At 40.6% G+C, this 15157-nt stretch overlaps 1 protein-coding gene across 1 annotated transcript in view; it reads left to right on the top strand.

Annotated features, from left to right (window-relative positions):
- Positions 1–15157, top strand: part of LOC122942210 (alpha-2-macroglobulin-like protein 1) — a 273571-nt gene that overhangs the window by 203468 nt on the left and 54946 nt on the right. Inside the window, exons 28-32 of the mRNA XM_044299709.1 lie at positions 1349–1470; positions 2591–2648; positions 8109–8192; positions 14261–14437; positions 14741–14822. Coding sequence (XP_044155644.1) covers positions 1349–1470; positions 2591–2648; positions 8109–8192; positions 14261–14437; positions 14741–14822 — 523 coding nt within the window. The remainder of the gene's footprint in view (positions 1–1348; positions 1471–2590; positions 2649–8108; positions 8193–14260; positions 14438–14740; positions 14823–15157) is intronic.

The following is a 15157-nucleotide window of genomic DNA, read 5'->3' as shown; positions in this document are numbered from 1 at the left end:
GACTCCAGGTGAGAGGCGAGGAGGCTCCTGACTCGGCGACTGTAAGAGAGGGCAGACGCCCCCCCCCCCCCCACAAATCCAGGCTGACATTTCAGCCTTCTAACTTGTGTAAAATTGCTTTCGTTAACTGAGTGACCTTGCATTTTCTCATTGAGGAATATTCTAATCCAGCTAACACTGCTCTGCATTTCTGAGAAACATGTAGGAAACTTAGCATAACTTACATAAACTGGCATCAGATAGGCTTAATGTACTTTTCTTTTCGGAAAGAAAGCCGATTTGCATACCTTTGCATTTCTGAGAACGATATTCAAAATAGCTTTCCTGACATATCTTATGTTAGCAGGTGTAAGATATGCTAATTTGCATACGTTTCCCAGAAATGAAGAGCAGTGTTTGCTGGACTACAATACTCCTTAGGCATAGTAGGCAGCCTCCCTAATGAGAAAGTGCAGCCCCAAAAGCATGCCAAATGGCCACTCAACTAACTATGGTAATTTTCTCTTGTAACAGTATTCTTTTGGAAGGACACAGCTGCACATCTTATGTTTCAGTGGGGTATTGTGTGGGTCTCTCTCTTGTTTGTCCAAAAGGAATCACAAGAAATGTGGGACAAAGTCTGAACTGGTATAAATGATTAGTTATTCTTGAATCTGTACATTATGATAATGGCCACAACTTCCCCATGAGAAATCAACTGTCCAGTAGGGTTTTCCGATTGTTGTATACAAAGTTAATCAGCTTAAAAACACAAAAGGGCTCAATTATGTTTCTAAACCAAATTTTATTGCACCCAAAGACTGAGTTATCTCTTCTGTGACAATGGTTACCCCAGCTGCACTTCACCAACAACAAGGGGGTGCCTCACAGTTTGAGAAGCACTGCTCTAAATATCCATAGTAAATAATGAACATATTTGCTTCATCTTTATAATTAACATTCTTGTTCTTGGTCTGTTGTAATATTTTTCCTAGAAACACAGTTTTAGGCATCATGCACAAGACCATTTTTGTGGTCCTTATCCGAGCCGCATTTTTTGCGGCTCGGGTGCGGACCCATTCACCTTAATGGGGCCGCAAAAGATGCGGACAGCACTCCGTATGCTGTACGCATCCGTTGCACCGTTCCGTGGCCCCGCAAAAAAATATAGCATGTCCTATTCTTGTCCGTTTTGCGCACAAGAATAGGCATTTCTACAATGGGCCGCCCGTTCCGTTACACAAATTGCAGAAGGCACACGGATGGCTTTCATTTTTTGTGCATCCGTGGTTTGCGGACTGCAAAAAACGGCACGGTTGTGTGCATGAGGCCTTACTCTTATGTCATTTATTTTCTAAAACCTTTTCAGGAGAAGTGAACATTACTGTAAAGACAGAAGCTTTGGACACAAAAGAATTATGTGGAAATGAGATGCCTGTTGTGCCTAAACAAGGCAGAACTGATACCATTGTAAAGGCAGTACTTGTACAAGTAAGTGTGCATTATTTTCATTGCAAAAAAAAAAAAAGGGATGGGAATTATACATCAGGGTTACATTTCCTTAATTTGGGTCAAAAATGTATTTCACTCAACCTATAGCTAATTATTACCCTAGAGAAAGAGCCTTGACTACACACCGTCAGAGCTGCCATGTAGTCATGGTCAGGTGTGCGTAGGGCCGATGATGTCCTGGTGCAGTGTAGGTGCAATTGAGTTGTAATACTGCAAGTTGGCCCAGAGGCAATTGGTACAGGAACAATAGTTATCTTGTGGCTAGTGTTAGCATCAGGACAACCATGGATCAATCTTTGTAGACTAAACACCTGTAGCACCATATTGGAAAGGGCATGGCCAATATTAAGAAGCCATCTTAGATAGACCACCACACTTTACATATAGGAAATGACCATAATACCTAGTGAAACACATACAGTATTAACATTATTTAAAGGCATAGTGAAATAGGCTCCAAAAATGCAATGGTAAAAAAAGCGCACAAATACAATTCGCACATTATTAATATAAACATATTAGCATTAAAGCAGTCCCAACAATTTCTAGGATATCTCCTCTACACCTTACAGGTGCCTTCTTTATGAAAAGCAATATATGTTGTCAAACAGCAAGACTAGGTTAAGTCACTGCAGGTTAGCAACAAAAAAAAAAGCTGTGGCATCAATTAGCTGCTTTGTGTGAACTTACGTTTAGTGGGTGTCCACAATATATATTTTTCAAATCCCTCCCTACCCAGTGAAACCTGTGAAGGGATGTTACTTGGTCCCAGCTCCATTGGTTGTAGGCTATCTGCACTGCACTTCCGATCCCTACATATAAACTTTCTGCATGGACAGGGTTAAGTGCACCTCTGCACCCAATGACACACCTCATCGGTGACATATACCTAAGCGACAAGTCCCTGTTGAGTTAAGTGCAACTTGGGAAAACAGCACCGCTGAAGCTAGTCATTGGCTGCAGCAGAGCACATGACCTGATTGATGTAGGACGTTACTTCCATTCACTTGTCCTCCTGGGCGAGTTTTTTTTGTTTCTTCTATATTTGGTATATACATCAATTGGACAAAAATGTTTAATAATTTTTTGGTCTCTTCAGCCTGGTGGTGTCCTGGTGGAGAAAGCACAGAGCTCTCTGATCTGCATCAAAGATGGAGGTAAGGGGATATTATAGTAAACTAATGAAATATTTGAGATTTATTTAAAGGGGTTATCCCATGAATAATGTAAAAAATGAAAATCAGATATCATATAGTCCAGGACAATCTCTTTCTAACAAATCTAGAACCAGCCCTGCACCTCATATGGATCCCAAGATCTCCACATTCATTTCTCTGCTAGATTGATATCTAGCTGACAGTTCAAGGGGAGTGTCTTTTCTGCTGCAGCTCAGGAGGTGTGTCTCAGCTCTCCCTATAACAGCTCAGGAGGCAGTTGAAAGATGAAACTGAGCATGTGCGGCCTTCTTAATGAGCAGGTCAAAGAAATAAGGAATTAAGTGACACTATACAGATACATTTTATTGAATAACTCAGTAGCTATACAAAAATTTTTATTGCATGCAATTTCAAAAGTATTCAGATCCATTTTTCTTGGGACAACCCCTTTAAGTGAAAATTGGTGTAGATAATATGCATGAAATGTATTATTTTTTGTAGACACTTTTAATGCGTTCCCTTCAAAAGTGACAACTGCAAATTTTGGTAGCCCTGTGTATTCTGCTGTTGTCAATGAATCTTCTCCAGGCTGCGCTCTGTAGCTGATGTAAGGCTATTGACAGGCAAACATCACTGCCCAAAACATGAATGCTGCTGCACCTGGCACACAGTCTTTATCCTCTCCCATACTTTACCCGTTTCCTCAGGACCTCATTTGTGACTCTCATGAATTCTGCTCACAATTTTGATGGATCTATAAAACTTTAGCTTTTGATAGGTATGATTTGAGCAAAGTATCAAGGGACAAAACTACTGTAGAGAACTACTGCCTCCAGGCTATGATTTCTGCAAATTAGAAGTGGCATTGGGAAAAAAGGGGAACACAGTTATGGGGAGTTGAAGAGGTATTTCCTTCTGGACATTAGTGGCATAACCACAGGAGAGGCCATAAAAGTGTGAAAGCTATATGTCCCACCTCTGGGTTAATGTGATGAAAATTGTATTGGGTGTACAGACAACACATTTCAGGATTCAACAAACCCCTTTGTCAGGTAAGTTACACAATTCTTCTGCAGCGCCATGTTTTGTCCATTGGATACCTATTGATCCATTCACTTTTATGGGAGTTATGAAAAAACGCTACATGCACTCAGAACTCCCACAAAAGTGAATGGAAAGAGCTGCATATGCACAGCCACCGCTACATTTACAATGCCATGAGATGGGTTCCCACTAGAGATGGGTGAATTGAATCAGACAAAGTGAAATTTGTTCCGAATTTCAGGAAAAATTTGATTTGCAACGAATGCGAATTTCCTTGTGCTTCGTGGTAACTGTTAAGGGAGGATATCAAAAGTGGCCTATTGAAATATGAAAAGTGGTCTATTTAATTATAGAAAGAAAAAAATATATGCACTTCACTGGTGCAGTTATTTGTGGCAAAAGCGTTTAGTGGCCTATTTCAGTATAGAAAGAAAAAAAACACTTCACTGTTGCACTTATTTGTGGCAAAAGCATTTAGTGGCCTATTTCATTATAGAAATAAAAAAATATCCGCACTTCACAGGTGCACTTATTCAGTACAAAAAGAAAAATATATTCTCAGTTCACTTCTGCAGTTATATGTGTTGAAAGCGTACAGAAAGAAAAAAATATACACACTTCACTGGTGCAGTAATTTGTGGCAAAAGCGTTTAGCGGCCTATTTCAGTACAGAAAGAAAAAAATATACGCACTTCACTGGTGCAGTTTTTTGTGCCAAAAGTGTTTAGTGGCCTATTTCAGTACAGAAAGAAAAAAATAGATGCACTTCGCTGGTGCAGTTATTTGTAGCAAAAGCGTTTAGTGGCCTATTTCAGTAAAGAAAGAAAAATACATTCTCAGTTCACTTCGGCGGTTATATGTCTTGAAAGCGTTCAGTGGCCTATTTCAAAACAAAAAGAAAAATATATTCACAGTTAACATCAGCGGTTATATGTGTTAAATGCATAGCTGGGAGGCAGCAGGGTGGCAGCAGTGGGAGATCGGGAGCCAAACGTGCCACCTGCTTCACAGCAGCCTACCTACCCACCCGGGAAGTAGTGGTGCAGGGGTTCACTGAAGTAGCGGCGGTAGTAGTGGTGTAGTCAGTGCGGCGGTTATATGTGTTATTTTGTATTTCAGTACTAAAAGAAAAATATATTCTCAGTTCACTTCGGCTGTTATTTGTTTTGAAAGCATTTAGTGGCATATTTCATTAAAAAAATAAAATATATATTCTCAGTTCACGTCGGCAGTTATATGTGTTAAAAGCATGGCTGGGAGTCAGCAGGGTGGCAGAAGTGGGAGGTCGGAAGCCAAACGTGCCCTGAGTAGACCACCTGCTTCGCAGCAGCACACCTGCCCAGGAAGTAGTGGTGCGGAGGTTATATGTGTTATTTTGTATTTCAATACAAAAATAAAAATATATTCTCAGTTTACTTCAGTGGTTATATGTGTTGAAAGCGTTTAGTGGCTTATTTCAGTACAAAAAGAAAAATATATTCTCAGTTCACGTCTTGAAAGCATGGCTGGGAGTCAGCAGGGTGGCAGCAGTGGGAGGTCGGAAGCCAAACGTGCCCTGAGTAGACCACCTGCTTCGCAGCAGCCTACCTGCCTGGGAAGTTGTGGTGCAGCGGTTCACGGAAGCAGCAGCTGTAGCAGTCAGTCAGTGTGGACTGTTGGGGGGGAAAATCTCCTACTCGGCAGTCTGGCAGTTTTTTGTTAGGCCGCCAGAGATTAACATGGCCAAATGTAGAATATGTGGGCAGAAGGTGAAGCGTGGTGAGGGTGCCAGTGTTGGCACCACAGCTCTGCGTCAACATATGCAGCGTCACCATATGTGGTATCCTGATGCTGCTGCCATCTCCATACTATGTCACCTTGCCACTCTGTGGTATCCTCCTGATGCTTCTGCTGTTGCTACTGCCATCTCCACACTATGTCACCTTGCACTCTGTGGTATCCTCCTGATGCTGCTACTGCCATCTCCACACTATGTCACCTTGCCACTCTGTGGTGTCCTCCTTATGCTGTTGCTGCTACTGCCATTTCAACACTATGTCATTGTGCCACTCTGTGGCCTTCTCCTGATGCTGCTGCTGCCGCCACCTCTACACTCTGTCATTGGGCCACTCGGTGGTCTCTTCATGCTGCTGCTAACTCCAGACTCGGTCATTGTGCCACTCGGTGGCCTCCTCATACTGCTGACACCTCCACACTTTGTCTTGGTGCAACTCTGTGGCCTCCTTATGCTGCTGCGACCTCCACAATCTCTCGTCATCATGCTACTCTGGCTTCCTCATGCTGCTGACACCTCCATACTTTGTCTTTGTGCCACTCTGTGGCCTCCTCATGCTGCTGCCACCACCACAATCTCTCGTCGTTGTGCTACTCTGTGGCATCCTGATGCTGCTGCCACCTCCAGACTCGTTCATTGTGCCACTCAGTGGCCTCCTCATACTGCTTCCACCCCCAGACTCGGTGATTGCACCACTCGGTGGCCTCCTCCTGATGCGGCTGCTGTCGCCACCTCCAGACTCTGTCATTGGGCCACTGTGTGGTCTCCCCATGCTACTGCCAACTCCAGACTTGGTCATTATACCACTCGTTGGCATCCTCATACTGCTGACAACTATATACTCGGTCATTGTGCCACTCAGTGGCCTCCTCATTCTGCTGCCAACTCCAGACTCTATCAGTGTGCCACTCTTTGGCTTCCTGATGCTGCCGCCATCTCCACAATCTCATCGTCGTGCTACTCTGGCCTCCTCATGTTGCTGACACCGCCACACTTTGTCTTCGTTCCACTCTGTGGCGTCCTTATACTGCTGCCACCTCTGCAATCTCTCATTGTAGTGCTACTCTGGCCTCTTCATGCTGCTGACACCTCCACACTTTGTCTTTGTGCCACTCTGTGACTGCCTCATGCTGCCGCCACCTTCTGTCTGTGTAGCAGCTGTAAGGCCTGTATGGTCCCATCATAATTGGCTTATGATTTGGTAGCCAAAAGCAGGAGTGGGTTACAAAACACAGAAGACATGCAAATATTCCATTCATGTTTCATCTCTGTTTTACATCCACTCCTGTTTTTTTGGGGGCATTAGCAATACTGATGGATTATTGAGCAAATGCTGACCAAGTGAAGGTGTATGCTTCGTTTTTTTGGGGTTATTGTTCTGACAGATCAGAGAGAGGTCACAAATCAGTGACATCAAAACAAACTTACTGCTCTCTACTCTGTTCAGGGGGCTCTACTTGTATATGTCATGGATGTAGTAGAACACAAAAAGACAAAAAGAAGAAAGGGGAAAGACACTAGGCCTTACCGCTAGGAAAGGTAAAAAGGTCACCACCTATAAAACCCTGATCCTGGCCCTAACTCTTATCCGTATGGGCACCTCTCGATGGTAGAGATGCCCATACACAGGAGCCTAGAAATCCCTGGAGACCCTTGGATGCCCTAAAGGTAATGATAGGGCAGAGACAACCCGATCCTTCCCTGGTGAAGGAACCAGCGTTTCACTGAGGCCTAGTAAACAACAGGGGGGATACAAAACACAACAAGCGGAACACTTAACTTCTGCAGATGATGGATGAACAGGACTTCAACAAGAACCACACTCCAGCTCTTCTAAAGCCAAATGAAGCTATCCAGAGCAAGAAGTGATGGGTAAAGTCAGACTAAATAGGGGGAAGTTAAGGTCACATGATCCACACCTGAACAGGAGGTGTGGACATACCAGCAAAACACAGACAAAGTTTAACCAAAAGAGGCTGTCAGATTACTCATGTGCAGCCAGTCTTTCAGACCTTCTAACACCTGTCACGCGTGTGACAGTATACGCGTTTAATTGAACAGGTTCTGTAGACATCTATGTGGAATCAGCTGGCGACGATGTAAAAGGAGTGCTCTTCTTCTTGGCGCTAACATCGACCTGTAAGGCTGAGTTATTTAATGAGTTTGGGTCCTGTGACTGCCCTAATAAGTGAAGTGTGCAGTGATTCTAAGAGCAACGCCTGTCATCTCCATGGTATACCGACTCACAGTATTATTTCAATACCAAAGCAGACTCCCTATGCGTGTTACTAAAAGGCACAGTGTTCTACACCACTATAAAGGCTCTCAGAAGCCAGGAAATATCAATTTTTTTAACGTAATTCGCCTCAAATATATTCGGATCGAACCAAATTTTTCCCGAAAAATTCAGCGAACCTGTGAATTGAATTTTTTCAAAAATTTGCTTATCTCTAGTTCCCACGTTCTTGCGATAAGTGTGGGAACCACACCTTTTGGACATTTATGGCATATCTTGTCGATGCATCATAAATGTTCACATGATGCAACCCCTTTACTGTTAATGACTATAGTGTTTACTCGATTGGATGGGCATGTTACATTTAGTTAATACGCTAATAAAATCTTTTCTTATTATATTTTAGGCCAGCCTAAAGTAGAAGAGATATCTCTGGAGATCCCTGATAATATTCTAGAGGATTCTGAAAGAGCTTACATAACAGTGTTGGGTAAGGTCTACAATGCATGGATCTCTTCATCAGGTGGCACCATCAGAAATATCGGATTCTGGGGCCACCGGGGCAAATATTTAATGCACTTTCTATTATGTCATAAGAAGTGTGGAGCTTAAAGAAAATGGTTTTGTGAGATGTCTCCCTGGGGCTACTGCTAGAAGAGATAGAAGACGTATTATTAATATTGTTAAGCAAGCAAAGCAGGAAGGGGACGTGGATGTTCTTGTCCATCTAGGGACAAATGACCTGGCTTGCAATGAAGTGTCAGAGGTGAAAAAATCTTTTATCACACTTGGTAATGACGTACAGGATTTTGCATCCACCATTTCATTTTCTGAAGTTCTGCCTGTACATAATGTTCAGAATGATAGGCAGAGGCGCATAAAGGAGTTTAACATATGGCTTGGTAAATGGTGTCAAGAGCAAGGATTTGGCTTTGTTTCTCATGATAGCTCTACTTGGAATAGAAAGGAACTGTACAAAAAAGATGGTTTGCATCTTTCTCTCAAAGGAACAAATGTACTTAGTGAACAACTCCAAGAATTTGCGAAAGAGTATTTAAACTAGGAAGGGGGGGCAAAAGAGTGAAAATAAAAGAGTCCAATTGCCCCCCGAAACAATGCCAGAACAGGTCAGATGCACAGAGGTTAAGAAATGATAAGCTCAGAGTCCTCTCTACAAATGCTCGCAGTTTAGGTAAAAAAATCAATGAACTTGGGTCAATAATGGCATCTGAGAATGTAGATTTAGTGGCTGTTACGGAGACATGGTTTAATGAAAGAAATGACTGGGACATAACCATACCAGGGTACTCTTTATACAGAAGAGACAGAGAAGGCAAGAAAGGAGGAGGAGTGGCCCTGTATGTGAAAGATAGCATTAAATCTAACCTAATACAAGTTGGTGAGGCCAACATAGAGTCAGTTTGGGTTACGTTGCAGTTTGCTAATCATGCAGTAACTCGTGTAGGTGTGATATATAGACCACCTGATCAAGTTAAAGAACTAGATGATCTACTAGTTGAAGAAATAGCTAAAATGACAATGAAAGGAGAAGTTATCATTATGGGAGATTTCAATCTTCCAGATATAAACTGGAAAACCAAAATAGCAAGTTCTACCAGGAGTACAGATATTCTAAATTCCCTACTGGGGTTATCCCTACAACAAATGGTTGAGGAGCCAACCCGGAGGGAGGCCATTTTGGATTTGATATTCACAAATGGGGATTCGGTATATGATGTCATTGTAGGCGAAACCTTGGGATCTAGTGATCACCAGTCAGTGTGGTTTAATATAAGAACTGTGAAAGAGTCCCACCACACAAAAACAAAAGTTTTAGATTTTAGAAAAACAGACTTTTCAAAAATGAAATTAGTCATAAATGAGTCCTTATCAGACTGGAACGGATTACATGGAGTCCAGGAGAAATGGGACTACTTAAAAGGTGCATTATTGAAGGCAACAGAAAATTGCATTAGACTTGTCAGTAAAAGCAAAAAAAGGAAGAGACCACTGTGGTACTCGGCAGAAGTGGCCCAAATCGTTAAAAATAAAAAGCTAGCATTTTGTAATTATAAAAAAACCCAGAGCAATGAAGATAAGGAAATCTACAAGATTAGGCAGAAAGAGGCCAAGCAAGTTATAAGAACTTCTAAAGCGCAGGCAGAAGAAAAACTAGCTCAGTCTATGAAAAAAGGGGATAAGACATTCTTCAGATATATAAATGAAAAAAGGAAATTAAAACAAGGAATAACTAAATTAAAAATAAAGGACGGAAGGTATGTAGAAGAGAATAAAGGGCTAGCCGACTGCCTTAATGAATACTTCTGTTCAGTTTTTACAAAAGAAAAAGAAGGAGAAGGACCTCCACTAGAAAGGATGACTATTAAATCGTTTGATGCATGTGTCTTTACAGAGGAAGATGTTCTAAGTTTGCTGTCTAAAGTGAAGACAAATAAGTCACAGGGGCCTGATGAGATACACCCAAAATTATTAAAAGAGCTTAGTGGTGAGCTGGCAAAACCGTTAACAGATTTATTTAACCAATCATTAGTAACAGGAGTCGTCCCGGAAGATTGGAAATTGGCAAATGTCGTGCCCATTCACAAGAAAGGTAGTAGGGAGGAATCGAGCAACTATAGACCAGTGAGTCTGACATCAATAGTAGGCAAATTAATGGAAACCCTATTAAAGGATAGGATTGTGGAACATCTAAAATCCCATGGATTGCAAGATGAAAAACAGCATGGGTTTACTTCAGGGAGATCATGTCAAACAAATCTTATAGATTTTTTTGACTGGGTGACTAAAATAATAGACGGTGGAGGTGCAGTAGACATCGCATATCTAGATTTTAGTAAGGCTTTTGACACTGTCCCACATAGAAGACTTATCAATAAACTGCAGTCATTGAGCATGGACTCCCATATTGTTGAGTGGATTAGGCAGTGGCTGAGTGACAGACAACAGAGGGTTGTAGTCAATGGAGAACATTCAAAACAAGGTCATGTTACCAGTGGGATTCCACAGGGATCTGTACTGGGACCAATTTTGTTTAATATCTTCATAAGTGACATTGCAAAAGGCCTCGATGGTAAGGTTTGTCTTTTTGCTGATGACACAAAGATATGTAACAGGGTTGATGTTCCTGGAGGGAAACACCAAATGGAAAAGGACTTAGGAAAACTAGAAGAATGGTCAGAACTCTGGCAACTGAAATTTAATGTGGATAAGTGCAAGATAATGCACCTGGGGCGTAAAAACCCAAGGGCAGAATATAGAATATTCGACACAGTCCTGACCTCAGTATCTGAGGAAAGGGATTTAGGAGTAATTATTTCAGAAGACTTAAAGGTGGGAAGACAATGTAATAAAGCAGCACGAAATGCAAGCAGAATGCTTGGATGTATAGGGAGAGGTATAAGCAGTAGAAAGAGTGAAGTGCTTATGCCGCTGTACAGATCACTAGTGAGACCTCACTTGGAGTATTGTGCGCAGTACTGGAGGCCATATCTCCAGAAGGATATAGATACTCTAGAGAGAGTTCAGAGAAGAGCTACTAAACTAGTACATGGATTGCAGGATAAAACTTACCAGGAAAGGTTAAAAGACCTTAATATGTATAGCTTGGAAGAAAGAAGAGACCGAGGGGATATGATAGAAACTTTTAAATACATAAAGGGAATCAACTCGGTAAAGGAGGAGAGCATATTTAAAAGAAGAAAAACTACCACAAGAGGACACAGTTTTAAATTAGAGGGGCAAAGGTTTAAAAGTAATATAAGGAAGTATTACTTTACTGAGAGGGTAGTGGATGCATGGAATAGCCTTCCTGCAGAAGTGGTAGCTGCAAATACAGTGAAGGAGTTTAAGCATGCATGGGATAGGCATAAGGCCATCCTTCATATAAGATAGGGCCGGGGCTATTCATAGGATTCAGATATATTGGGCAGACTAGATGGGCCAAATGGTTCTTATCTGCCGACACATTCTATGTTTCTATGTTTCTATGTCCACCTACCTCAATCTTGTATTTATAGCTACATTTCTGCTGCAGGGTCTTTTCTCATATATAGGATAATACTTTACATGTTTAGTATATATAGTCACTCATATATATGTACAGTTGCAAGAAAAAGTATGTGAACCCTTTGGAATGATATGGATTTCTGAACAAATTGGTCATAAAATGTGATCTGATCTTCATCTAAGTCACAACAATAGACAATCACAGTCTGCTTAAACTAATAACACACAAATAATTAAATGTTACCATGTTTTTATTGAACATACCATGTAAACATTCTCAGTGCAGGTGGAAAAAGTATGTGAACCCCTATACTAATGACATCTCCAAGATCTAATTGGAGTGAGTTGTCAGCCAACTGGAGTCCAATCAATGAGATGAGATTGGAGGCGTTGGTTACAGCTGCCCTGCCCTATAAAAAACCCACACCAGTTCTGGATTTGCTTTGCACAAGAAGCATTGCCTGATGTAAATTATGCCTCGCATAAAAGAGCTCTCAGAAGACCTACGATTAAGAATTGTTGACTTGCATAAAGCTGGAAAGGGTTATAAAAATATCTACAAAAGCCTTGCTGTTCATCAGTCCACGGTAAGAGAAATTGTCTATAAATGGAGAAAGTTCAGCACTGCTGCTACTCTCCCTAGGAGTGGACGTCCTGTAAAGATTACTGCTGCAAGAGCACAGCTCAGACTGCTCCATGAGGTGAAGAAGAATCCTAGGGTGTCAGCTAAAGACCTACAAAAGCCTCTGGCATATGCTAATATCCTTGTTAGCGAATCTACTATACGTAAAACACTAAACAAGAATGGATTTCAAAGGAGGATACCACAGAGGAAGCCACTGCTGTCCAAAAAAATAAACAACATTGCTGCACGTTTACAGTTTGCACAAGAGCACCTGGATGTTCCACAGCAGTACTGGCAAAATTTTCTGTGGACAGATGAAACCAAAGTTGAGTTGTTTGAAAGAAACACACAACACTATGTGTGAAGAAAAAGAGGCACAGCACACCAACATCAAAACATCATCCCAACTATGGTGGTGGGGGCATCATGGTTTGGGGCTGCTTTGCTGCATCAGGGCCTGGACGGATTGCTATCATCAAAGGAAAAGTGAATTCCCAAGTTTATCAAGACATTTTGCAGGAGAACGTAAGGCCATCTGTACACCAGCTGAAGCTCAACAGAAGATGGGTGTTGCAACAGGACAACGACCCAAAGCATAGAAGTAAATCAACAACAGAATGGCTTAAACAGAAGAAACTATACCTTCTGGAGTGGCCCAGTCAGAGTCCTGACCTCAACCCTATTGAGATGCTGTGGCATGACCTCAAGAAAGCGATTCACACCAGACATTCCAAGAATATTGCTGAACTGAAACAGTTCTGTAAAGAGGAATGGTCAAGAATTACTTCTGACCGTTGTGTACGTCTGATCTGCAACTACAGTAAACGTTTGGATGAAGTTATTGCTGCCAAAGGAGGTTCAACTAGTGATGAGCAGCAGGGGTCATATTCGAATTCGCGATATTTCGCGAATATTTTTTAGAATATTCTTCGAATATTCGAAAATTCGAAAAAAAAATCTTGCAAAAAATCGGCAAGGTAATGATTGTGTAATATGCGAATTTTCGTAATTCGAATTTTCGGATTCGAATTTTTATTGTGAATTTTTCAACTTTAAGACAAAGAAGATTATAGCACTATGTTAGCTAAATTGCTCTATATTCGTTTTTTTCGAATTTTCGCTATATTGCTATAACTTCGTTTTTTCGAATATTTGTAATATTCTAAAACAAGAATATATAGCAATATAGCGAATATTCGAAAAAAACGAATATAGAGCAATTTAGCTAACATAGTGCTATAATCTTCTTTGTCTTAAAGTTGAAAAATTCGCAATAAAAATTTGAATCTGAAAATTCGAATTACGAAAATTCGCATATTACACAATAATTACCTTGCCGATTTTTTCAAGAAAAAAAAATCGTGCATTTTCGAATATGACCCCTGCCGCTCATCACTACTCCTAAAGTCAAGTATATTGCAGCCTTCTTATTGGCCCACAAGCTAGAAGCAGGAAGGGATCATGTGTACTGATAAAAAAAAAAAAAAAAAAAAAAAAAATCGGAAAAAAACGAATATTCAAAATTACGAATATATATAACTATATTCGAAATATTCGCGAATTTTCGAAGTAGGTATATTCGCGATAAAAATTCGAAATTCGAATATTCGTGATCAACACTAGGTTCAACCAGTTATTAAATCCAAGGGTTCACATACTTTTTCCAACTGCACTGTGAATGTTTACATGGTACGTTAAATAAAAACATAGTAACATTTAATTATTTGTGTGTTATTAGTTTAAGCAGACTGTGATTGTCTATTGTTGTGACTTAGATGAAGATCAGATCACATTATATGACCAATTTGTGCAGAAATCCATATCATTCCAAAGGGTTCACATACTTTTTCTTGCAACTGTATATAGCCATTTTCTAATAATGTAGGCATTTTGTTATTACCTTGCAGGAGATCTCATAGGCACAGCATTGCAGAACCTTGATCGTCTTCTGGCCATGCCATATGGATGTGGAGAGCAGAACATGGTTCTCTTTGCTCCTAATATCTATATCTTGAATTATCTGGAGAAGACTCATCAACTGAACAGCGAAATCCTGAGCAAAGCCAAGAATTTCCTGGAGAGCGGTAAGAAATTCTGCATTGCTTACTATTATATTTTATTTATAGACTATATTGGACTCAACTGGTTTAGGTATAAATTCTAATCCTACGCTGTAGATTATGGACTGCACGGTAGATATATAAATATGAAAGATATAGATAGACAAATGGATAGAAAGTCAAATGGATAGATTGATACATTTACAGATACAGTTAATCAACAGATGAATGGATAGACAGACAGATAGAAATACGATTAATAGATGTTTGCATGATTAGATTTTTATGACTGCTTTTACGTTATATTTTTTTTCTTGATTGTCACAGGGTATAAGCGTCAGCTGACCTACCAACGTGATGATGGGTCATACAGTGCTTTTGGAAAGAATGACAAAGAAGGAAACACATGGTTAGTGGATTTGGCCATAGCTATATTTTCTGTGCATGAAACTTTAAGCTATGTTGAAACCCTAAATTTTAGAATTTCAGTTCACGTCCTGGTACAGACAGCAGTACAAGACTATTCATAACAAGTCATTAATTCTTCTTTTGAACTATGGCATTATGTGGGCAATTAGAATAACGAGACAGAGGAAAACTATGGATGAGCAAATCAATTTTACTAGTTTAGAATTCTTCCCGAAGTTTGCAAAAAGTTTGGATTGTAACAAAGCCGAACTTTGAACTTATCATGAATTTTTTTTGGGTGTCCCTAATGATAAAGAGCACAACAGAGAGTTTTCT

The sequence above is a fragment of the Bufo gargarizans genome, chromosome 6 (assembly GCF_014858855.1).
Source record: "Bufo gargarizans isolate SCDJY-AF-19 chromosome 6, ASM1485885v1, whole genome shotgun sequence".
Taxonomy (NCBI): domain Eukaryota; kingdom Metazoa; phylum Chordata; class Amphibia; order Anura; family Bufonidae; genus Bufo; species Bufo gargarizans.
The sequence above is the reverse complement of the archived record's forward strand: the minus strand, read 5'-3'. Positions and strand labels throughout refer to the sequence as shown.